The 26137-nt window shown below is 32.4% G+C and overlaps 3 protein-coding genes across 6 annotated transcripts; 2 read left to right on the top strand and 1 right to left on the bottom strand.

Annotated features, from left to right (window-relative positions):
• Nucleotides 1–476: 476 nt before the first annotated feature.
• On the top strand, nucleotides 477–1202 carry LOC128195929 (protein IDA). The gene has a single exon (XM_052874984.1). The coding sequence runs from the start codon at nucleotides 660–662 to the stop codon at nucleotides 939–941; it is 282 nt and encodes a 93-aa protein (XP_052730944.1). The 5' UTR covers nucleotides 477–659; the 3' UTR covers nucleotides 942–1202.
• A 7866-nt stretch (nucleotides 1203–9068) lies between these two features.
• On the top strand, nucleotides 9069–17169 carry LOC108325999 (phosphoenolpyruvate carboxylase 4). Its single transcript, XM_017559195.2, has 20 exons — nucleotides 9069–9396; nucleotides 9821–9984; nucleotides 10159–10273; nucleotides 10593–10670; nucleotides 10785–10853; nucleotides 11002–11080; nucleotides 11166–11242; nucleotides 11319–11414; nucleotides 11999–12134; nucleotides 12599–12703; nucleotides 12876–12943; nucleotides 13020–13265; nucleotides 13406–13531; nucleotides 13603–13704; nucleotides 13775–13921; nucleotides 14725–14823; nucleotides 15151–15239; nucleotides 15555–15681; nucleotides 15772–15978; nucleotides 16180–17169. Exons 1-20 carry the CDS (start codon nucleotides 9241–9243, stop codon nucleotides 17002–17004), a joined length of 3111 nt encoding a protein of 1036 aa, XP_017414684.1. The 5' UTR covers nucleotides 9069–9240; the 3' UTR covers nucleotides 17005–17169.
• A 101-nt stretch (nucleotides 17170–17270) lies between these two features.
• Nucleotides 17271–21989, bottom strand: LOC108324905 (V-type proton ATPase subunit c''2). 4 transcript variants are annotated; one of them, XM_052874982.1, is made up of 7 exons: nucleotides 21772–21835; nucleotides 21605–21682; nucleotides 20690–20777; nucleotides 18962–19789; nucleotides 18818–18895; nucleotides 18546–18740; nucleotides 17271–18469 (listed from the first exon to the last, which is right to left on the bottom strand). In XM_052874982.1, the coding sequence occupies exons 4-7, from the start codon at nucleotides 19118–19120 to the stop codon at nucleotides 18275–18277; spliced, it is 627 nt and encodes a 208-aa protein (XP_052730942.1). In that variant the 5' UTR covers nucleotides 19121–19789; nucleotides 20690–20777; nucleotides 21605–21682; nucleotides 21772–21835; the 3' UTR covers nucleotides 17271–18274. The 4 variants fall into 4 exon arrangements, with proteins under 4 accessions (XP_052730942.1, XP_052730941.1, XP_052730943.1 ...); XM_052874981.1 differs by lacking the exons at nucleotides 20690–20777; nucleotides 21772–21835 and having other exon boundaries at nucleotides 17271–18740; nucleotides 21605–21683; XM_052874983.1 differs by lacking the exons at nucleotides 17271–18469; nucleotides 18546–18740; nucleotides 18818–18895; nucleotides 20690–20777 and adding an exon at nucleotides 19815–19998 and having other exon boundaries at nucleotides 19260–19767; nucleotides 21772–21989.
• Nucleotides 21990–26137: the final 4148 nt, after the last annotated feature.

Raw genomic sequence — 26137 nt, 5'->3', positions numbered from 1 at the left:
TGAATCCAAAACTTGCTGCGCGTGAAACACGATTTAAGATTCCTTAAGAAATTAGAAAGGTGGAAGAATTCAAGATCTGGGATTTTCTGTGTGCATTACATGCCATATCAGAATTGTAATTCTAATTCTGATTTTGTACGATTAATTTGCCCAAACTTCATAAAATGAGGGGAAAATTGACGGTGACAATTAATCGTTTTTTAATTGTTGGGGTTTCAAACATGTGCTCATGTTTTCAATTTTTCACATTCACACGTTTTGGTATGTTTTCCTGGGAAATCGATCGTTGTTATTGACCTAGAAATAAGACATTATCATACACTTTAAAGTAATAAACTTGGTGCCCCAAGTCCAAGCATAGCCGGCGCCAAATACTTGTACCAAAATATTCAATATTTTTTAACAAACGTTGACCTCAAAATTCAATAGTCTCTGTTGCGTGCATCTCACTTTACTTGTTCATATTTCCTACCCTTCATCACAAACCCCCATTTTTCATTGCTCCCCATGCAAGCCACCATATATAAAACCTCTTCCTTAGTTTCTCCACAGTCAAAAATTCTCTGCAATAAATTCCACACATTCCTTAAACCTCTTCCTCCATAACTACCTAAAATCCTGCCCAAGCAAAACTCCCTTATTCCAATCCTTCCATTTCCATGGCCACTTCTCATCATTCTAAAACCTTCCATCTTCCATGCAAAGCCTTTTTTCTGGCTTCCCTCCTTGTTTACTTGCTTCTTGTTGGTTCCTGTACTGCAATAAGGACTGGGGCAACTATGAGGCTCAACAAAAGCTCAGAACTTCTCCGGCCAAAGCAACGACCGCGTTTTGAATACAGAGGCCTTGTTTTCAACTTCTTCCCCAAAGGGGTGCCAATACCACCTTCAGGCCCTTCAAAGAGGCATAACTCAGTTTTGGATTCCACACCTCAGAATTGAGTTCAATAAGGATGTCCTTTTTGCACAAGTTTCTCCATTTTTTGTTTTCTTCTTTAAATTTTGGGTTTTGAATTGATAGAATAGATGCAACGTTTACATCTGATATATATCAGGCACAATGATATCAGATCCTTAGAGGGTCTGATTTTTATTTTTGGCTATGTGATTCTAAATTTTACTGTACATAAGAGATATGCAGATAGTAATAATGTATTTACTCATTGTTCAGTACGAGATGATATTGTTATCTTTTTATATATTCATTTTGTCCATCTGTTGATTCTAACTCTGATGATGATGAGAAATGAAACCAAATGGGTTCTCTTGAATTGAAGCAAATCAGAATTCAGAAACATGAGAAGAGTTGAATGTCATTAAAGTAGTACATAGTACATGCCCCCACCCACTTGTTGTGCGTCTACGTGTAACATTGACATGAAGTAAATGATGATAAATAAAAAAGCCAGGTTTTGGATCCATTCCCAGAACTGTTGGGAAAAAGGCAATAATAGAAGGCTGAAAGTCTTCCAAGTTGGCCTTGGGAAAACTAAGGCCTAAGGAGTGAGTTGGCCCACTCACTTGCGAAACTTCCACTCAATGAAAACTTTGTTTCTTCCAAACTCTGTTCCTTGCCTTAAATGAGCTACGCCTTTGTGCTGTGTTATTGAAGAAATTTGGCACGTAGTACCCATTGGCTTGGCACCCATTGAATTAGTCCAATGGGACAAGCTATGGCTATGGCTGAGATCTTGATGTTGGGTCCATATTAGGTATGAAGTTCACTTTCTTCAAGGGCTGCATCTTGTGTATTCTTTCATTGTAGCTTGGAATTGTGTGCGAATTTCAATGACTTCAAATCCCTCAAGGAAAGGGAATTATTAGAATAAAGTTCATAATTCGACGGCTGTACAAATGCCAGAAATAAATTAATGAGTGCAACCGTTTTTCTCCTTCAAACCAATTGAGTTTCAATTTTGTCAGTTAATGTGATGTTTGTCACCTTGACCATATGCTAATGGGAATTTCCGACCCCTACCTACATATTCATTAAACAAGAATAAATTCAATTAGGAAAATGATGTATATATGGACATCACTATACAAGTTGACAGCTGGAGAAAGAAAGAAAAAATGACGGAAAAAATGTAAATATGACATGTAATTAATTAGGTATTATTTTCTTATAGGCTGAAAAATTAAATATGTTGTATGAAGATTAGTTGAAATTATAAGTATTTGTAATGGGGATTAAGTAGTCTGTGAAATTCTGCTTCTGAAACTTGTCAATAGAGTCAGAACTTCAAAGTAGTATGTTAAGTATTGTTCTTCCATCAATATTACAAGATTTTATGAGTGTTTTACATGAAAAACTGATGGAACCAAGATATAGTGGAGGTTCATAAAACGAAGAACTGATGAATTAAAAAGTAAAAGGGCACACATATGTCTGTTATCATGACACCATGTCCTGATTTAATTAGATATAGCAGAATGGTTAGCAAATCTTTAGTTAGAAGATATGTTTGCAAAGTTTACGCTGACTTTAAGTGCATATGCAGCATGCAGAGTGCAAAAAGAGGTAGCACAAGTCAATAGATGAGAATATAATAAGGGTTACACGTTTTCAACACAGGATACTCTCAACACCATTTGTACGTTCATCTTGGGGCCTTCGTGCCATATACCTAGAATTCCGGATATAGGTTCCCTTTCAGCAATTTTTGGCGACTTTCAGGCCTAGATCATCTCCTAATCAAATACTGATTCAAATCTTCATTTGGTTGAAAAACAAAAATGCTCTGCCACCATGCTAAAATATCAAATTAATAGGCAAAAGGTCAATTTTGTTTTTTTCGTTTCAACAAGGCAAAGTCATGACTTTATTACTGGGTTACAATAGTTTGTGACACTTTTGAGGAGTAGGACTTTCTGTCACTACTTTTTATCAAGTTAGGAAAATGGTGTATCTAGAAATCAGTTTACTTGAACATATATAATTGGAGTTCCTTATGTTTGTTAATCTGAAACAATTAATCTTAATAATGTTTGAAAGGCTGAAGGGTTATTGGTGGTTGTGGTTCAGTGATGACTACTGGCCAATGAATCGCTTGGATGCATATAATAATAAAGGACATAGAACATGCAAAATACCTAATTAGAGTTTGATGTTTACGGATAGCATATTATATAGCGAGAGACGTGACCTCAATTTGTTTCACTCCATCTTCACTTGGGGAATCCATGAAAATTCAATACTTTTATGTTAGAAAAAAACATTTTAGCTGGGTTTGAGACGACACTAATTCTATTCAATTATACATATAGATTCAACATGCATCAATGCTATTGTGTATTTTAATAATACTATTTACTACTCTTAGTTGAGAGATACACGAAACTATAACTTTCAATCAGACTCTCACTTTAAATTAGTACGGAATTCAGTTAAAAAAACATTTATTTTCCTTTCAGTTATATGTCCAGTCAAAATATACAGCTATTTAAGTGAAGCTAAGGTATATGAATGAAATTTTTTATTCAAGAAAATAAAACCCAACCTTCCCATCAATAGGACAATTTCTGAATCAAGATAATCTGTCTCGTTAAAGATTGTCTCAATTATTTAAATTAAAAAAATAAAGTTTGAGTTTATTTTATTTAACTCTTTTATAATTTTTTTTAAATTACCAATTTAGTGTTTGGTCAATATTTAGTTCAAAATGATAATTAACATACACATATGTGGTTCGAATGCAGTATGTGAGATTCAAAATTCTATAAAATTCAATTTTCATAAATTTGTAAAAAAATTATATTCTCGACTATTACAAAAGAACAAAATTATTAAATTAATTTTAATATTACCAACCATACACAATTCTATAATTTCTACAATAAATATACAAAAAGTAACAAATAATTAAAATCTTATCATCAATTTAGATAACAAGTTGTAAGTTATCAATGTCAAGTTTATAAAAGTTAAACTTTATTTATTTAAATAATCGAACTTAATTTCAAACTTAAGTTTATCCATTCAACCAAACAAACAAATTAATAAAAAAATGTAACTGATCAAACTTAAACTCATTCGTAAATGTTGTACTAATTACAACTTTTAGCATTCTAATTCTTAGAGTCATTATTTTGTGAAGACTTTTCTTAAGTACAATCTAACATGAGAGATTAGACTTTTCTTAAGTACAATCTAACATGAGAGATTAGACTTTCTTGCCTAACTATTTATAACATTAAAAAAATAATAATAATTCTTTGACTAGAGTTTTTAGTTGTGAAATTCCATTCGATTATTGATGTAGTTGATAGTGGATTAATGACTCAATGGCAGTAACTCCTTATTAAAAATAAATTTATAGTATAATTAATAATATGATAAATTTAATGGAAATTAAAATTTCAACTACAATAAATATTAATATATGAAATAAAAATGAAATTTAAAATAAAAAAATTCATTATTTCAAATTTCGAAATACTATTATAATAAAGTAACCAAAATAAATTATTTAATAATAGGACAAGATCATAAAACAAAACTTGAATAAGCCAACTTTATATATATATATATATATATATATATATATATATATATATATATATATATATATATATATATATATATATATATATATATATATATATATATATATACAGAGAGAGAGAGAGAGAGAGAGAGAGAGAGAGAGAGAGAGAGAGAGAGAGATATTAATAATTATCATCTAATTTTTAATTTTACAAATAGTGCACGTCCGTTTTCTTTCGAATAAAATTTGGCACTCTATATCCCCTGCTACTTTTTCTTACAATGATTTTATTACTTCTTTTTACCATTTTCAAATCGGACCAGTTTTTATTTTGCATTAGCTCAATCTTTAATATATTCTCTTAACATAATTAATCGAATAATCATGTCAATTAAAAAATATATAACACTTCACAAGTCTCAACTAATATTCTCTTCATTGATTCAACTTCCTATTATAATTCTTATTATTTTATACACCAACAACTATGTTTCAAGTTTTTATTTTTTATAATTGTAAGAGTTGACGTAAATCTTAACAGCTTCACCACAGTAGTAAGTTGAAATCTTGCGATCTCAATTATTGAACTTGAGTAGTAGATTAGGGTATCTCGATTGGAAGAAAACGAGGCCAGAAATAGATTAAAATTTGATTTCTGTGTAATATTATAAGAATTTGGTGAATTTTAATATTTGATGTTAGCAAACAGTAGTCTGCATTAGGAATCACAACGGATGACAACTTGGTTGAATGGGATGGATGTAGGTTGAAGTATTTCATTTCTAATTTTGAAATAAAAATTTATGTTTATATTTATTTATATTTTATGAATATAAAAATTTTGTTCATTTTTAATTGAAGAATACATATATTTGCACATGTTCTTTTTACTATTACAAATCTTCACTAAATAACGTTCTTGAAATAAAATTAAAAGATCAAACCTGTATTTTAAATGTAAATTATGAAATTAAAGAATAAAAAAATTATAGTAGAAATTTTAAATTACATTAAATATATTTTAAAAATTTAAAAGAAAGATGTATATTAGGATAAACAAGAAAAATTAGATTTATTGACAAACATGGTAAGTGTAAAAATTTATTAATAAATTAAAATTATTGATAGTTTATTATAAAAAATCATCAATGTTCACTGATAAACTGATAAATTTTATTGCTAGATTTAAAATTTTCTCGATAATAAAAAAGTTGTCGATAAATATTGATAATATGATAATAGTCCATTGATAAATAGTTGTCAATAATTATTAATAAAAAAATTTCATCAATAAATATTATAATCTGAGCTTTTTCATTTTCTCTTCATCTTTTTCTTTTTTTTCTTTTTTTTCTTTTTTTATCCTTCTCCTCTTTTTTTTTTCATATGTCATCATTGGTGTTGTTTATTGTCGTTGTCTTCACTAAGTTTATTCTCTTTGACTCGTCCTCCTCTATTTCATCATTGTCACTTTTGATATTATTATAGTTATCATCACCATTATTGATACTGTTGTCTCTTATTTGTTTTCCTCCTTTTTTGATTTGTTTTCTTATTTATTTTCATTTAATTTATAACAAAATTTATGGAAACTTTAATGATATTTTATTGATAAATTTACCAATAAAATTAATAATAAATTTATAAAAAAAATAAACGGATAGATTTTCAAAAATTCAATTGACAAATTTATCGATAAAATTTTTAAAAAAAATTAACTACAAATTTATCTATATTCAATCAATGTTATACAAAAATTTTCCAAATCAATGCCCAATTGAAATGGTACTCATGCATATGGCCATTTGCGATTCCTAGTGCATTTCACTATAGTCCGAAATAAACCGCCTTTAAATTTTGTGCTGCGTTTTTATTCTAAAATTTATTACCTGCACTAATTTAATCTATTTTCCACAGCTTTTTTTTTTTTCATTTGCTACCTGGAATCTCTCACTCTATTGTAAATATGTGTTACACTCCTACATAAATTATTATACCAACATATGAATAATAAAAAAAAAAACCTAAAATATTTTAATAGAGCGATATTCTACCACAAAATATATTTAATAAAATGTTGTATAAATGAACCTCTGAAATTAATATAATTTTAAATATACAAAAATAAATACTTGTTATTATTAGTATGAGTATATTTTTATAGGTGGTGTTAGATAAACACCTTATATTTTAATTAACACTCATCCAATATCAATCATATCATTTTTTTATTTTAAAATATAAAACTATTTAAAAAGAATCAACTATAAAAGTAAAAATATTATTTTTTATTAAGTGTTTTATTTATAGGTAAAAAAAAACTTTATGATGGTCATTTAAAATTTTTCCATTTTTATATTTACGATGATCATTATGAGTGTTGTAATTACGTGAGATTTACTATTAGAAATGAATCTGACCTACTCGAATGACTAACTCTGTGGGTATCCTAATATTAAGATTGGATAAACTATGATATTATAATAGAAATAAACCACGCTTAAAAGCAAACTTAAAAAAGAATGATTGTCCTAGCCTTAGATAAGAATATTCTAAGCATCTTTCTTTCAAATGCTAAATACTGCAACGTTTAGTTAATGGGCTTCCAAAAGTGTGCTCTGAATGTTAGTTTGGACTTGGACTCAGATATGGGCCTAGACTAGTTTAGTTTCCCACAATTAAGCAAACAAGAAATTGTTTCTTTCATTAATCTTGTAATGATAAATACGTGAACAAGAGTGTGTGCAATTCATTCAATGATTATCCATAAAAATTATCTTGACTGAGTATAGTTTTTATCAATCAATTAGGTTATGGTTTGGGCATTTTCCTTACAAAACTTTTGCAGATATAGATATTATGTTACCCAACTAATATATTTATATTCTATTTCATGACTGAAATTTGAAAGTTTTTCAAACATTTGAATATTAAGTCAGGAAACGTATTTATAATTTAAAAAACAAATAACTTTGGTTATTGATAACAAAAATTAAATATTGATAAAATTGATGGAGTACTTTGTATATTTATAAAATTGTATTTTATCGATTATGAAATAAATTCACATAAGGAATGATAATGAAAGTGTTAATTATTAATATAAGTTAAGGTAGAGTTGAATGTTTTATTTGAAATATGATATGAAAAGAGACATCATAAGATGGTGGAAGAGAACAGAACCAATCCATGAAGAGGTAGGTGGAGGTGAGAGAAATAATTGGTTTTTTTTTTTTGGTGGTTGAAATTTTGAGGTTGTAGGGATGAATCAGAAAACATTGGCACTTGGCATGTAAAAAGGCACGTCATCAAAAGATACCTGTGACTGTCTCAGTGAAAGAAAGTGTGAAGCTTTTATAAAGCAAGATTTCAAGGCAGAGACGTAACTGTTATGGAAAACTATCTCTTTCATATTATACAACATCACTTTCTCAACTCAGAAAGCCTCCAAAAGCTAGAAGTGAGATGAAAACTTAATAATAGAACGAAAATAGACTAAAATAAATAAAATATAAGTTAAACTACACATTAAAGACAATAAACTGAAAAGGGATATAAAGTGATAATAAAATATAAATCAGAAATAATCAAGGGAATTCTATTACTTAAAAATGAGTTTTTACTTTACTTTTTTTTTTTCTCTTCTGAATATTTAATTTATTTACATCCATTTTTTCTATTTCTCGTTTACCGAACACACAGGGGGAAAATTAAATATATTCTCACTTTCTATAAATACTGTTAATTATAACATTTTAAAGTATAATTGTTTAACAACATCACTTATACCAAATTAATAGATAATAGCTAATTTGAAATAATGAAGTTAAATATACATCACATCAGTAATAAATGGTAATAAAAGTCAATCTAAAAATTAAATTATATGAAAATTAATAATAGTAATAATCCGAGTTGATTTGTTAATAAGTGGAGTAGTGTTTAAGTTATCTTAAATGAAATTATCTATATCATTAACAACAATTTTGAAAAATGTAATGACTTAAAAGTCTTTTGGCATTTTATTTTTTATTTTAAGAAAGGTTAACTGAATACAAGGATTTACATTGTAGAGGATCAAATGAGAGGATAGAAATAGAAGGAAAAATGAATTTATTGTTTGATTTAATATAAAATATGAAAACTGCATAATGGTACAGATCATATTCATATCTGGTATATTACAAAACATTCAAACAGTACACTAGCATTTTGATCTGCTATTATTAATCCAACAGTAGCCTCAGCCAAAATTATTAATAGTTAAAAGTTGTGGTGAAGTAGCTGGCGTGGCGTGGGAGTGGGAAACAATGCTTTCGAATATGCTAAACTTGCAAAATTTGTCCCATTGCAGATAAAAAAAAAAAAGTGATTTTGAATATACAATGATGATGATAGAAGGGTGGTGATTAAATTAAATGGATGGTTTAGAGAGAAAAGATAAAATAAGAGCAATAAAGTGAAGAGTGATTAGAGGGTAGGATCACATGAAATGAGATGAAATGAAAGGAGAGACAGTTACACACATTGATGCCATACAAGTGTACAAGGTTACAATAGTTGGAGTGTGTTCCATTCCATTCACACTTCAATAACAACCGCTTGGTTCCTGCTGTGTCTGCTTGCCACATGTTCTTTGTTTCCTTCAACTTTTACACTGACCCCACTTTCTCTTCTCTACTCTACTCTCTCAATTAATAACACTCCTCACTCCTTCTCCTTCCTCCATTTCCTATCTTCCTTCTTTCCTTCCAATGACTGACATCACTGATGATGTGGCTGAGGAAATCTCCTTCCAGAGCTTCGACGATGACTGCAGGTTGCTCGGGAATCTCCTCAACGACATTCTCCAGCGCGAGGTTGGCACCAACTTAGTTGACAAGATCGAAAGGATTCGAGTCCTTGCTCAGGTCAAACCAACCTTTCACCCTTTTTCCTTTTCCTTCACTCACGGGGCTCTCCTTCTTTTGCTTCCTCAGGGGGTGTTGTTGTTACCTGTTTATATTTTTGTGTTTAATTGTTATGTTCTGTCACTTTGGCAGTCTCTGGCTGACAGAAATTAAAATTGAAGTTCCTATCTTTCTTAAAAATTAATAAATTTAACATGCATGGTGGTTTGTGATAGAATAAGATTTATACTCTTTTACCTTTTTTACTGTTTCTGGCATATTCTTGTATATGCATTGGTGTTTCATGAACCATGATGCATGGGGGTTCATGATTTGCTAGCTTTTGTTTGTTATGGATTGTGATGGTGCATGTGGTGAGTTCGTGTGATGAGAATCTTGGACGTGGAAATTGGTTGGCACTGAGTTCAATTTCTCTTTTTGGCAGAGTGGTTGTAATATGAGGCAGGCGGGTATTTTGAACATGGCAGAGCTGCTTGAGAAGCAGTTGGCTTCGGAGTTGTCGAAGATGACACTGGAAGAAGCTTTCACCCTTGCTCGTGCCTTCAGCCATTATCTTACTTTGATGGGCATAGCTGAGACCCATCACAGGTACTTCGGTCATAGCTTATTGGTTTGTATACTCTCATTACTTGATGATTAGTCTGTTCTTGCTTTTATAGATAATACCATATCATTTTAAAATCTGAACAATTATGTTTTATTTCAATACTTAGAGAGTACTGCTGGACAGGGTAGTCCTTTACAGAATTTGTGCTTTTGCAGGGTTCGTAAAGGAGGGAATGTGGCACAAATTGCAAAATCTTGCGATGATATATTTAACCAGCTGGTGCAGGGTGGAGTTTCCCCAGAAGAACTTTATGACACAGTCTGCAAGCAGGTTATTGTTTTGTTCTTTACATGTCATGTGCATAGATTGATAAGCAAAGATGAAACTGAAATTGAGCGGCCTTCCGTGAGAAGTATAAAACTTTTAGCCTAACTTCTCTGAGACTTTTTCATCCAAATTTCTGCTATGCTTCCTTGAATTTTTCTGGAAATTATTGAATGCACCATGCAGACCAAGATTAGTAATTTTGAATCTTTCTTTATTTTCTTTCAATTTGGAATGCAATCTTTACGTTGATGGTCTTTAAATCAGTAAACTAGTTCCAGCTTCTCCTCCTTCTAAAAATTCAATTTGATTTCTGTTGCTACAGGAAGTGGAAATTGTTCTCACGGCTCATCCCACACAGATTAACCGTCGGACCTTACAATTCAAGCACGTTAGAATCGCTGTGAGTTTCTTTGGCCTTGTTGGGCCATAGAAAATATTTCCACAAGCTTGAAAATTTCAATCTATATTGTCACATAAGCATCAGTCTTTAACTACTTTCCCCTCTTCCATGTAGCATCTTTTGGATTATAATGATCGACCCGATCTTAGCACTGAAGATCGAGAAATGGTGATTGAAGATCTGGTAATTTTTCTGAACTATATTTTCACTCTAGAAAGCTGTTTGACTGTGTTTAAATGGAAGATAGTCTCCTTTACTTATGAAATGGGTGAGAACTTTTTGTTTCTGGAAATACTTTTACTATTCTCATAGATCACAAATGGTTTGGTAGGTGAGAGAGATAACTTCAATATGGCAGACAGATGAACTGAGGCGCCAAAAGCCCACACCAGTAGACGAAGCTAGAGCTGGTAAGCTGCTTCATTATTTTATATGTCAGCACTTGCATGATTTGGTTCACATAAGCACTGTTTGTTGTTCAATAAATTCCTCCAGGTTTCAACATTGTGGACCAGTCACTATGGAAAGCTGTCCCTCATTACTTACGACGTGTTAGCAATGCTCTAAAGAAGGTTTATCATCTTTACTTCATGGTCTTGGCTTTAAATTCTCTTCAAGATTTTCAATACAATCTATTCTCCCTCGCAGCATACAGGAAAGCCACTTCCCTTGACCTGCACTCCCATAAAGTTTGGATCTTGGATGGGAGGTGATAGAGATGGGAACCCAAATGTGACAGCAAAGGTGAACATTTTTAACATCCATTAAAGTTCATGCTGCCTATACTTTACAAAGTGATTTCACTTTTTTGAACAAGTGGAAGAGTCTTTTCAACGAGTGTGAACTTTTCCAGTAATGCAATAATCATATTTTTGTGATAAATTTCATTAATTTAGAATTTAAACATTTCTTGTGTGCTTATGTAAAGGAAAATTTGAATGCTTTCTGAACATTTGTGACAAAATTTTATTATTTTAAAGTTTAAAGATGTCATTGTACTTTTGTTGAGGAAAATTTTAATGCTTGTTGAACGTGGAGATCTGTCGAGGGTAAGAAAAGTTAGCTACCTATTATTATGTTAAATACTTCCTGAAGTATTTCTTTTTATAATTTTCCTGGAGTGGTGGCTGGATGTTCTTTACTGGTTCAATGATTGACATCTTCTGTGTGTAATATACACAATATCATCAACTCACCAGAATGTATTGTTCAATCTTGGGTTGGATTTTCAGTGCAGAGAACATTTGTCTTACCAATTTTGCTTGAACCCTGTAAATCTTGACAGATTTAATAGCTTCTCTCTAAGTGTTTTTCTTTTTGTTACTCAGGTCACAAAAGATGTTTCACTTCTATCTAGATGGATGGCAATTGATCTCTATATAAGGGAAGTGGACAGCCTCAGATTTGAGCTATCCATGAACCAGTGCAGTGATAGGCTGTCAAGACTGGCACACGACATTCTAGGTGATTTGCCTGTTGAGTTTTGTGTTTGGGCGACATCCTCAAAATGCCAATGGAATATAAGACCACTAAGCACTGATTGTCGAAAGTAACATAAATAACTTACGCACATCAGATTTGAGTGCTTTAAAATCATTCCAATTCAATTTTTTTCCCCCTTTTTATTAAGCCTAACTTTTTAACTCATGTCTTCTAATATATTAACACAACTTTGGACTTAAGATTGGAAGGGTCATGTTTGCATAAAATCCATAGTTAAGTCTCATGTATTTAAAATTGACTCTAACTGATTGGGTGTGTGGTGAATGGTGATGCTTGAGAGCTTTGTGTGTGATTTCCTGGAAGTGTTTTCTGATTTTTCTGCTTCTTAGCTTTAATAATATAATAAGATTAGCATCAAATTAACTGCTAGTTTGATACTATTGTAATCTGTATCCAAGAGTTCATGGTCACCTCTTCCTCTGCAGAAGCTAAACGTGATAATCCCCGTGAGAATTGGAACCAATCCGTGAATAGAAGTCCCGCACTCCCAACACAACTTCCAGCTAGAGCTCATTTACCTTCCATTGCTGGTACACATAATGGAATTAATATTTTCTAGCTGGTTCTTTGAGCATATCATATGTTATATATCACTGATGTCCACATTTTTGTTTCCTTGGACTCCAATTCTGTCATACATGAGAAATGGGGCATATTTGACATTCTAATTCATATCCTGTTGGAACATATTCTTTTGTGTAGAAAATGGTGAATCTCGGCATCCTAGACTAGACATTCCAGGACCTGATCACATGCAATCTAATCACAAGGTAATTCAATTTTGTGTTTCTGATATTTCTGATGCTGCCATAGCATATTAGATAATATATATTTTCTAATCGGTAGGATGGTGGAGCTGCCTTAAGTTCAACTACATCGAAAAATGCCAATTCCAATATTCAATCTCAAGGAACAAGTTCAGCAAATTCCAGTGCTTCTTCAGCTACAACTTCATCTTCTTTTGTTCAAAAGAAATTGTATGCAGAACCCCAGACAGGAAAGTCCACTTTTCAGAAGCTTTTAGAGCCAATGCTGCCTCAACTTCCTGGAATTGCTCCGTATAGAATTGTCCTGGGGAATGTTAAGGATAAGGTATGACTTCAATTCTATTCCAGTATTGGTACTTGAAAGATGACTTTATCAATGCCAGAAGTTGGAATTCCAGTGATTTTTTTAAGTAATTTTAAGTTGTCATTTAATGAACGCAAACATCTTTGCAATTTCTTGTTCAGCTTGAGAGAAGTCGTAGACGATTAGAACTACTTCTTGAGGATGTTGCTTGTGACTATGAACCTTCGGAGTACTATGAAACATCTGATCAGCTTTTGGAACCTCTGCTTCTCTGTTACGAGTCTCTGGTACTCTTTCTCTTTCTTTCTTTTTCCTGAAGGGTTGTCCACAATTAGTATGTAACTCTCCATTTCTTCAGCAATCATGTGGATCTGGGGTGCTAGCTGATGGTCGACTTGCTGATTTGATTCGTAGAGTTGCTACCTTTGGAATGGTGTTGATGAAGCTTGACTTGCGTCAGGTCTGACTTAAATTGTAATTTTAATATTGCTTAGATAGTCAGTTATGACTCGAGAATTTAATTATGACAGGAATCTGGGAGGCACGCAGAAGCACTTGATGCAATAACAGAGTATTTAGATATGGGTACTTACAGTGAATGGGATGAAGAAAAGAAGTTGGACTTTTTAACAAAAGAACTGAAAGGGAAGAGGCCTCTAGTTCCTCTTAGTATAGAGGTGAGTGAGATGGTTAGAGTTTTCAGTATACTAAGCACCTATTTGGCAAGCTCTCTTGTGGGACAGGAAAGCTTCGTTTTGTACTTTAGAAAAGAAAAGAAAGTTAATTTCATTGTTGAAGGGTGAAAAAATTGAAGCTATTCTCTCCTCACTTTTCTTTATGATTAACTGAATGTCGATTAGTTCCAAAACCCTCTTTGTGATCTTTCGTAGCTGAAAATTGGAATAATAGCCTTAGTTTCTTGAACCAACTATAGTTACTGACACAGAGAAGTTCATTATTGAATTTCTTATGACAGTTGAAAAAAAGAAGTGAAATATAAGTGTCTTCAATTTTGTCCTTCAATGATAAACACATAAAAATAGTTCACCAATGTCGAATTTTGACATCAAACCTATTGGATGGGATATTGGAAGGCCATTTGAATGTTTACTATCGAAGAACCAAACTGAAGACACTGTATCTTTGGAGGACTAAAATTTTCACTCAGAATAGAAAATAAAATACCTTGATCTGCTACATGCTAATCCCCTCAGGTCGCATTTACCATATTCTAATTATATAGCATAACATGTAAGTTCCGTGTCACATTTATAATTCAAAAACAAAACATAATGTTATTTCTGAAAATGCAACCAAGATACAAAAGAATATTTGAGCACGAAGCAGTTCCAAATATAATTTAAAGTTAACTATTCTTATTCATCTAAAGTGACAAAGAATTGAACTGCATTAATAATTTAGTCCTTACTGTTCCATGTTCATAGTTATTTCTGATTGGTATCTTGATTTCTTCTTTTAGGTTCCTTCTGATGTTAAAGAAGTCTTGGATACATTCCGAATTGCTGCTGAACTAGGAAGTGATTCACTAGGAGCTTATGTGATCTCTATGGCCTCAAATGTATGATACTTGTTACTACAAACTATGCATACAATATGCACCATATCAATTGCAGATTCCAGTCTCATCTGGCCTGAATGGTGTACTAAATTGCATGCTCTAACAGTCATCAAGTCATTTTTATAAATTTTATTCTTGGCGTTTGATTTTGCATGTAAAAGTTGTTTTCCCTATTTTCTGTCAAACTGCTATTGATAACTTCTTTCATGTAATATGTTTTGGCATTTCAACTCATTCAGCTGTGAAGGACACAGTCTTGTTTAAAAACTTGAAAAAATTGAAATTGATATTCACCCTGGTAATAATGGTTTTGTACTTGATAATCAGGCAAGTGATGTCCTTGCAGTAGAGCTTTTGCAGAAGGATGCACGGCTTGCTGCTATTGGAGAGTCAGGGAAAGCATGTCCTGGTGGAACGTAAGTAGGGAACCTTAGGTGGAATATATATATATATATATATATATATATATATATATATATATATATATATATATATATATATATATATATATATAATATTATTTCTGAAATAAAAACTTGAAGGAATTGTTTTATCATGTAAATTAGAGCATGAAGAATAATGTATTTGGGAACTATTTTCTTAATAGGAAAAATTTAAGGGTACTGGTGAAAAGAAACTTAGTGATGCTTTATGATGAGATTGTGGTAATTTGTTGGATAATTTAGCAAGGAGTTAGAGTGTTTTGAATTTTATTGACGTGTTTACAATAGGTTGCGAGTGGTACCTCTGTTTGAAACCGTGAAAGATCTGAGAGGAGCTGGTGCTGTTATCCGAAAACTTTTATCAATAGACTGGTACCGTGAACACATCATTAAGAACCACAACGGACATCAAGAGGTACCATTTTAATCCAAGGTTCATCTAATTTTTTGTTATGTTCATAATGTGAAGTAGTTTACCTTAGAGAATTATAAACTGTATATCCAGGTTATGGTTGGATATTCTGATTCGGGTAAAGACGCTGGTCGCTTTACTGCTGCCTGGGAACTTTTCAAAGCTCAGGAGGATGTTGTAGCGGCATGCAATGATTATGGGATAAAGGTTACACTATTCCATGGCCGTGGAGGCAGTATTGGTCGTGGTGGAGGGCCAACATATCTGGCTATTCAGTCCCAGCCCCCTGGGTCTGTGATGGTAGGTTATGCATCATTGCATTCTGTCTTTCAAAACATGAATTTCAGTCTCATTTTCCCTTCTAAAATTATGAGCAATTTTTTTAGTAACTGTGAATTCCCTCTTGAAAATACCCATCAAATATGAATTAGATTCTAGTAACTATTGAGGAATATTTGCTTCTTTCGAAGAACAAATTTATTTTTCCATGGTGCATTGCAGGGAACCCTTCGGTCTACTGAGCAGGGAGAGATGGTGGAGGCGAAGTTTGGGTTGCCACAAATAGCTGTTAGACAACTTGAGATATACACAACAGCGGTGCTACTTGCAACCCTTCGTCCTCCTATTCCACCCAGAGAAGAAAAATGGCGGAATGTGATGGAAGAGATATCAAACATCAGTTGCCAGTGTTACCGCAATGTAGTGTATGAAAATCCAGAATTCCTGGCCTACTTCCATGAAGCCACACCAGAGGCAGAACTTGGCTTCCTTAACATAGGTAGCCGCCCTGCAAGAAGGAAGAGCTCAAGAGGAATTGGACACCTTCGTGCAATTCCGTGGCTATTTGCATGGACACAAACAAGATTTGTTCTTCCAGCTTGGCTTGGAGTTGGAGCAGGTTTAAAAGGAGCTTGTGAGAAAGGTCTAACTGAAGATCTAAAAGCCATGTACAAAGAATGGCCATTCTTCCAAAGTACCATAGACCTGATTGAGATGGTTTTGGGAAAAGCAGACATTCCTATAGCCAAACACTACGATGAAGTCCTTGTGTCAAAGGAGAGGCAAGAGCTTGGTGGTGAACTAAGAAGTGAGCTCATGACGGCTGAAAAGTTTGTACTAGTGATTAGTGGGCACGAGAAACTTCAGCAGAACAATAGGAGCTTGAGGAGGCTGATTGAGAATAGACTTCCCTTTCTCAATCCCTTGAACATGTTGCAGGTGGAGATCCTCAAGAGGTTAAGACGTGATGATGACAACATTAAAATCAGAGATGCTTTGCTTATCACCATAAATGGAATTGCTGCAGGGATGAAGAATACAGGTTGACCTTGTTTCTCAGAGACTATACTGTACAAGCCTTCCTCAGTTCCCATGTGTTCACCCTTGTTTTATAATAGGTTTGCTAAGAAAAGATTAAGACAGCCATAATGGCCATGCTTTGTTCTGTACTCAAAAGATAAATGATGTGATGCATAATAAGTTTTTTCAGTATTTCGTAGTCATAAATTTTCTGTACCTAATCGTGCCAACAACATTTAGTTACTAAGTCATAAGTTACTTCAATAAATTTACGTGGATGTCCAAAAATTATTTTTCATAATCCAATAAATATATCCTTAGGTTATGTTAGAAAAAAGAGAAATGACTTTATGAAGTTATTTTTACTCTTTCGGATTGTATGATTCAAATTTTAAATTACGTATTTTGAAAGTTTTTCTAAATTATGTAATCTGGGAAACGTTTTTATTTTCAAATTATAAAAAGTAAAGTGGGAATCTTTATATTTATGAAATGCAGAAGAAAATATGGAGGTGGAGGAAGAACTTGCCCTTGGTTTAATACCCTGATTGTTTGTAGCATTGTGTTCTATTACTACATTGAAAATGAGGGTGAAAAAAAATAACATCTTGACAATTGGGTTAATTGTTTAAAGTGTTGGAAATCGAGTTACACCCTGACAAAGACTCACCTGAGTGCTTTCAAAAATAAGTAAAAGTGACGTTAATTATCATTTAAGAATATTATTCAGACAATCGACACTGGAATCACAATTTCATGGTGAGACATGATTTTTTCTAAAAAATTACTGTTTGATAAGAAAATGCTGTTCTTCCATAGGGTAAAAAGAATTACTAGAAAGAAGGTTTACTTCACTAGGACATCAATTATTAATTAATGCAAACCTTTTCTAATTGCTATTATATCAAATTAATTATGGCACCAACTCCTGACGGTCCAACCTCAAGGCACTTTCTTCCTGCAGCCCACATGAGAAAAATATAGACTTCCGGAAATTTCGATCCAGAGAATAGAGGTGGTTAGTTTTTCCGGAAAGATATTTTCGGAAAAAAAAAATCTGGAAATTCACATATGATGGGGTGAAAGAAGAAACATGATAAGGTCGAGAAAGAAACAGCCTTACTTTAACCCAAATAGCGATCCCTCGTTGAGAGTTGTTCCCTCTACCACCCCAAGTACTCCCAACACTTTCTTATTATTTTTTTTATTCTAAAAATACCTTAGGTTAAATTAACTTTTATCATTTAATTTTATTTACCTTTTTTAAAACTCTAAATCTTTCTACACCCCTCCCCTATTATCTCTCTTCCTCTTTGGTATCAGAAAGAGTTGTGTTTAAAACCCTGTTATCACAACATAAAACCCTGCTGTCACCAAAGCATTCTTGACACCACCAAGTTAGGATAAAGAATTTGAAGCGATTTATAATCAAGATATCCATAATGAAATTGAAGAGGTTCAACAATAACTCCACAGCAACTCTGGACTTTTTCTACAAAAACAAAATAATTCAGCATTTGAAGGAAAAACGAAATGCGCAATTTAAACTTAAAATCAGAGAAAAATACCTCTTTAAACTCCCTGTCAACGTCACATGCTCCTTTGATTTCAAAATTGAGAACATTCGGTAGCTCTTTGAACTCTCTGTCAACCTCAGATGATCCCTTGAGAATGCTGACAGGAACAAGAATCATTGTCTTTGCGTTGACAATATAGCAAAATTTTTCACAATGTCGCAATCTGACACCAAGAATGGACGATAACTAATCAAGTGAAAGAGATATTAATAGATAATAAAAAAATAAGTTTAAATTGGGAGGAAGAGAAAAGAAACACTTACATTTGAATATAAATGTTTAATAAGGATACTGGAGGAAGAAGTTAGTTGTCCAACTTTCGTGTCAAGTTCTCCGTTCATCTAAGGGAAGAAGAGATATGAAATTAGAGATGACGAAGAAAATGTTTGATAATTAATAGAGAATACCTGGACGTAAGTGTTGGAATTGATTCGAAGTTTTTCCTTGGCATGAATTGGCAGAGCTTTGAAATCTTCTCTGTATCGCAAATAGGTCTCCATTTTTGTTTTTCGGATAAAATTCAGTATCTTCAACGGATGTCGATATCCATTCACGGATGTTGACATCCGTTTAAGAATTCAACGCATGTTCACATCCATTTAAATATTATTGAATGGTAAAAGAGGAATAGGGAGATGTCGGGAGCACTCTGTGGTGGTGGAGGGAGTAACACCCTCCCGCATTTCAAAAAAACTGCTAGTTGACTTTATTCACAAGCCCAAATAAATTCAATTTTCTTATTGATTATAAAAGATTTGGTCCTCCAAAAACATTGAAATTCAACCAACAGACTGACATATCTGACGATACACAAGACCTGCTAACAACTCATTTGTAAATAATACAGCCTACATTTGTAATGAAGGTAAACTATTACGCTGGATTTTACATTCCTACCAACAGGAAACAGAAAAATTTAATCCCGAGCAGTACAGAAGATATATTGCGCTCTACCATAATTGCATTCCCACACCACATTCTGATAAAGTGGAAACTAAACTTTGGTTGGCCATGTTGCTTGTGCTGACATAATAATTCCAACAATCACTCCAAATAGCCCAAGCGCGCTACCAAAGATCTCAATCACAAGAATTTTCACGAAGAGGGAGGAATTCTGAGCATCAGATAATGCACAGCTGCTTCCAATTATTCCTACACACAACCTGCCAGAGGGGGAAAAATTGAATGTCACAACAGCATGGAAAAGGTCACCCTGCACTCATCGGGAGAGTTTCCTGCAAAAATGAGAGGTAGGGTAACAAAGAATACACACCCACAAACAAGATTTGCGAAGCCCACGATTAATCCAGAAGCAAAGATTGCATATCCAGCCCTAAGAGACTCTGGGTCATAGATATTTGCTGCTGGAACGCTTTCTAATTTTGTTTGAAGAATAATAGCCACAATAACACCATATATAGCAACAGCTTCACAGAAGATTACACTGAAATACAACAAACATCACGAACCACAATGACAAGATGGCACAAATGTTTATATTTGAAACTATATCAGCCATACTGGGATACTATTATGCAGATACTACATGCAAAACGGAACATTAACATTCATAGTATTCAAATAGAACAATCTTAAATTAAGAACGATTTTTTATATATTCACATTAAAACAGGGTCTAACAACTTATTTTACACTGTAAGTTGGGTCAATCAATCATTATTAAATGATTAAGTACGAATTAGTTTATTATGTATTCAACACAGCTTATAATAAAAAATCTTTTTGATAGAGCTAATAAAACTAAAATCTCTACATAATTGAGAGAAAAAAGAACTAAAAGCCGAAAGAAAAGATATTGAGCTCAACCGTAATTGCCTTCCCAGGTAAACTAACTTTTGAGAGCCTTACTTGAGCTGGCATAATAATCCCAAGAATAAACAAAGCACACAAACGGAGGTCCAGTGAGACTGTGAACAATGTTGACATAGAAAAATAAATAATTACCACTCCAACTTCAATGCCACTTAGTGGTAAACCAGGCTCGACCAAAATCGACAATATTGAAGTATTGAAGTTGAGAAGTTAGAGTGTTTATTCCAGATTGACTTGAAAAAGGGTACAAGCAATCTCTCTAGCCAAAAAACCAGACATAATATGCACATGAGAATTCTTACCTTGTCAAGAAAAAATAAACTTCAAAGCATTCTCCTTTATTTGAAATTAAAATATCAGTATTAATCTTTCAGCTTTTGCATCTGACCTCTGAAAAAAAAAATAGACGGAGGTTGAAATGGAGAATAAAATTCAGTGCAAGAAGCTCTCTATATCTTTCTTTCTTTTTTCATGTATTAGATAGTTATTCAATAACCCAGTAGGCTTCAGACCATACGATCCCTTACTCACTCCCAATGATGAAGAAAGATTATCACTGCTTCTTATGTGGGGGAAGACTAATGCCCTACCCAGTAAAATCACCTCATACTCAAAACTAAATCACAGGTGTCACAATTTTACTACCAGTAAATAGCTATTTGCCACAGAAACGAGCATTAAGCCACCAATAAAGTAACATCGTTGAATAAAGATCCAGTAGGAGTCACTGACAGAAGAGGAATTCTAGACTGATTCCTCAACATCAAAGACTTCATTTCATCACAACAATTTTCTTTTCCTTTCAGAAGCATTAAAACAAATATTAAAAAAAAAACCTTTGTCGACCACTGTTTTGTGTGTGTGAAAGCTGAGAACAGCCACCGTGCAGTTGTAATTTGTAAACTCTAACACAGAGCTGCTACAATCCTCCCCTACTTACAACAACTAACAATTCCTCTCCAACTTCAAATCCTTAACCGAAGCAAAGCTAAGAAATGTAATCTCCTAATCTAAACGAACGAAGCTAACCTAGAACTACAGAAATCAAGGTAAAATCAACAGAAACATAGACTTCCACTACCGTAAAATTTCTCAACAACATAATTCAGTACAAAAAATTACTGTAAAAAAAAGGAAACACCTAAATTAAATATACATAGTCCAATTAAATGCATAAACTAAAAAAAACGGTGCAAACAAATTGCAATTAGTTTTACCTAATGAGATTTTTGGAAGTGATTCGAGGAGCCTTGATTGCAGCGCCGATCAAGCTACTACCGGTGATGTAGATCCCCCTGAAAGCGTGGGCGAAGCGATTCCAGAACTGAGAACAATGTAAATGGAAGCCGAAAGGGAAACTGAAAAACGGATATCGAAGGCTTACCAGGCGGCGCCGAGGACGGAGACGCCGATTGCGACCGCGATACCGATGGCGGAGAAGGTATAGGGCGAGATCGCGACAAGTGCCCTGCTCCAAGAACTCGAATGTGCCACAATCGTCTCAGACATTGTGACGTGTTGCTAACGGAAGGGAATCGATGAATGTTTGTGACTGGATCTCTGAGTTGTTCGGTTAACCACGGAGCCAAATTGGAATGGACGAAACGCAGTGTCGTTTAGATAATATTGAATTAATGTGAATAATCAACGTGACCATAACATGGCCACGTGGCCGAGAGTAATGTTAGAATAACAATTTTGATTGTAAATATGTTGTTTTTGTGTTACGCCTATTTCTTACATATATTTTTCATATTTAATAAAGTTGTTATAAATACGAGATCTTTATGAGAAAAAGCAACTCTATAAAAATTTATTTTAAATCATTTCAATTCATAATTTAGAAAAATGAGTAAATTGAGACGGTTGGAAGAGAAATTTGAATTTTTTTTTATAAAGAACACCAAAATAAATCTTATGAAGTATTGTAATGTCATTATTATTAGGAGTGGAAAGGTATCATAACGAAAAGAAAGGATGTGAAAGATAGTAAAAAAAGTGAGAATAAAGAGAGAAAAATAAGAAAAAGAGAGAAAAAAAGAAAGAAGAAATTAAGAAAAAAGATGAAGAAGTTAAAAAAAAAGAGAGGAGGAGAAAAACAAAGAGAAAGATGTGGTAAAATCTCTTTCATATCTTTTCGTACCATCAAAGAAAGATAAGGAGAAGTAACTTTTTTTATTCATTGAAATTTTTAAAAAGTTAAAGATGAACATTCCTCGTCAAAAATATTATAACAAAATTATGTTTATGTGAGATTCATGAAAGATCTGTTAACTAAGAAAATGAAACATATAAAGGAGGAAACTATTCAGAAGACAACTCTAGTGTTATTATTTAAAAGTTGTTGCCACCAAAGTTTAAATATCTTGGTAGTTTCATTATTCCTTGCACAATTAGGAATCTAGCTACAGGGAAAACAATGATTAGGAGTTAAGATCAATATAATGTCACTTTTTATGATGAAAAAGATTGGAGATTTAGAGGTGAAACCAACAAGGATAACTTTACAACTAGTAGATCGATCCATTAAATGTCCTTATGGGGTGAGTGAAGATGTATTTGTAAATGTGCACAAATTTACTTATCTAATGGATTTGTCATTCTTAATATGGAAAAGGACACTAAGGTACCTCTCATAGACTATTTATGAAAACAACAAAGGTTGGCATCAATGTTCATTTATGAAAACTCCTTATGAACTATGGATTGGAAGGAAACCCAGTTTAAGACATCTTCATGTTTGAGGTTGTCCAGTAGAGGTAAGGTTATAAAATCCATATGAGAAGAAGCTTGATGCAAGAACTATTAATGGTTACTTCATCGGTTATCCTGAAAAATAAAAAGGATACAAGTTTTACTGCCCTAGCCATAGTATAAGAATAGTTGAGTCTGGTAATGCTCGATTCATTGAAAATGGAAAATTCAGTAAGGGTGAATAATCACGAACAATGGACATTCAAGATAATACTAATAGTGTTTTTACACCTAATGTCTCTTCTCAAGTTGTTATCTCTCTTGTTGTATCACAATCACACAATATGCACAAACAACAAGTTAATGTTCCAATCCCATAAAATGAACATATAAATGTTGAGCCAATTGACAATATACAAGTCACAAATGAGAAATTGATAGAGAAACTACAAGAAACAACATTAAAAAGGTTTGTAGGCAGAAAAGACCTACTATTTCGAATTACTATGTGGTTTTCTCTATTAAACAAGAGTGTGACTTAAGCATTGATGAGGATCTAGTTTCTTTTAGACAAGTCATGGAAAGCAACAATTTAGAAAATTGATTAATGCTATGAAAGAAGAATTGAAATCAATGGATGACAATAAAGTATGAGATATAGTTGAATTGTCTAAAGGTTCAAAAAGAGTCAGTTGTAAATAGGTCTTTAAGACCAAACGTGACTCAAAAGACAATGTTGAAAAGGATAAAACTAGATTAGTTGCCAAATATTTTACTCAAAAGGGTGAAATTAACTACAAAAAGACCTTCTCTCCTATTTATAAGAATGACTTTTTGAGAATTGGTTTGGCTTTGATGGCTTATTATGATTTAGAGCTTCACCAAATTGATGTAAAGATCATTTTTTTGAATGATGACTTAGAACAGGAAGGTTACATGGATAAACCAAAAGGTTTCCCAATAACAGGAAAAGAAAATTTGGTGTGTAAATTGAAGAAATCAATATATGGACTGAAACAAGCTTCTAAATAATGGGATCTAAAATTTAATGATACCATAACTTCATATGGTTCTATAGGGAACATTGTTGATCGGTGTATATACATAAAGATCAGTGGGAGCAAGTTTGTTATTTTGGTTCTATATGTTGACGACATTCTTCTTGCTGCTAATAATATTAGTATGTTACATGATGTAAAGAAGTTTCTCTCTAGCAACTTTGAAATGAAAGATATGAGTGAAACATCTTATGTGATAGGAATAGAAATATTCTATGATAGATCAGTATGATTGTTAAGTTTGTCTCAAAAAGACTATATTAACAAAGTGTTAGAGAGATTCAGAATGGAAAAATGCTCTCCTGGAGTAGTTCCAATTTAGAAAAGGGACAAGTTTAGTCAAATGCAATGTCCTAAGAATGATTTGGAACGAAAAGCCATGAAACCTATTCCTTATGCATCAATGGTTGGGAGTTTGATGTATGCTCAAACTTGCACTCATCCAGATATCAATTTTGTTGTTGAAATGTTAAGTTGATATCAAAGTAATCCCGAAATGGATGGCTGGAAAGATGTAAAGAATATTCTTAGGTACTTACAAGGTACCAAAGACTACATGCTCACCTATAGAAGGTTAAATCATCTGGAAGTGATTGACTACTGAGATTCAAACTATGTTGGATGTATGAATTCAAGAAGATCTACATTTGGATATGTTTATCTATTGGCTGAATGAGAAATTTCTTGGAAAAGTGAAATACAATCAGTTATTGCTACTTCCACCATGGAGACTAAATTCGTGACATGCTTTGAGGCCATTGTTCTCATGCATTATGGTTGTGGAACTTTGTATCGAGGCTTGGTGTTGTTGACAATATTGTTAGGCCAAGAAAGATTTATTGTGATAATTTCGATATTGTCTTCTCCTCTAAAAATGACAAGTACTCAAAGGGTGCAAAACATATGGATTTGAAGTACTTATCAGTCAAAGAAAAAGTGCAAAAACATAGAATGTTGATTGAGCACATTAGTACTGATTTGATGATAACAGATTTTAACTAAAAGACTATTGTCCAAAGTTTTTATTGGTCATGTTGAAGTATGAGCATTATGGATAAGTTAATGTCAACATGATGCTATTTATCTATATGCATATGTATAGTTATATGTTTGTATTATCATGACACTAGTAAATTATATTAAAGTTATGCTTTTCTTTATTTTATTTTTATTCACATTAAGTTTGTTAGGATATCTATCTTATTTATCATCATTATATTGTGTCTAGGGTTACCCTATTTATCATGATTATATTGTGTCTAGGGTTATCCTATTCATCATGATTATGTTGTGTCTAGGGTTACCCTAATTATCATGTATTCTTGTATCAATTTATTCTTATAAATAGAAGATTGTGAGAGGGATCAATTAAGCCTTCTAGAATTATTTTACAGTTTAATTCTTAAGTTATATATATATATATATATATATATATATATATATATATATATATATATTATTGTTGTGGTAAGATATTAGGTTTCTTTTAAAGACATAAAAATTATAAAATTGATTAAAGTTATGTTGAGTTGGTTTGATTATGTGATAATGGAGGAATCTTGTTGTTCATAACTTTTGTTTACTATGATTCGAGCATTTCAATTCATATAAAGTAAATGACTTGATAATTCTGTGCACGTTTAAAGATTAGTATTAAATTTTCAAATCATCACATGAATCAAGTGAAAGAATGTTAAATTATATTAATTTAATATTTGATTCATATAATTTAAAGAATAAAAGATTCTAATACGATGATTATTAAAATATATATATATATTGAGATTATTTTAGAATTATTAAAATTACTACTTCTATTCTCACTCCAAAAAAAAACATTTAGGTATTTTATTAAAATTTATAAAATATCTTAATATAAACAGTTTAAGATATTATAGAGTTACGTTCTTCATATAATGAAATAATACTGAATTTGATTTGAGAAAGACTTTTTATTTGATAACTCTATATCATTAAAAAGCTTTAAAAAAACAACAA

This window comes from Vigna angularis, chromosome 3 (genome assembly GCF_016808095.1).
Source record: "Vigna angularis cultivar LongXiaoDou No.4 chromosome 3, ASM1680809v1, whole genome shotgun sequence".
Lineage (NCBI taxonomy): Eukaryota > Viridiplantae > Streptophyta > Magnoliopsida > Fabales > Fabaceae > Vigna > Vigna angularis.
Note: the sequence above shows the minus strand (reverse complement) of the source record. Positions and strands in the feature narration are given on the sequence as shown.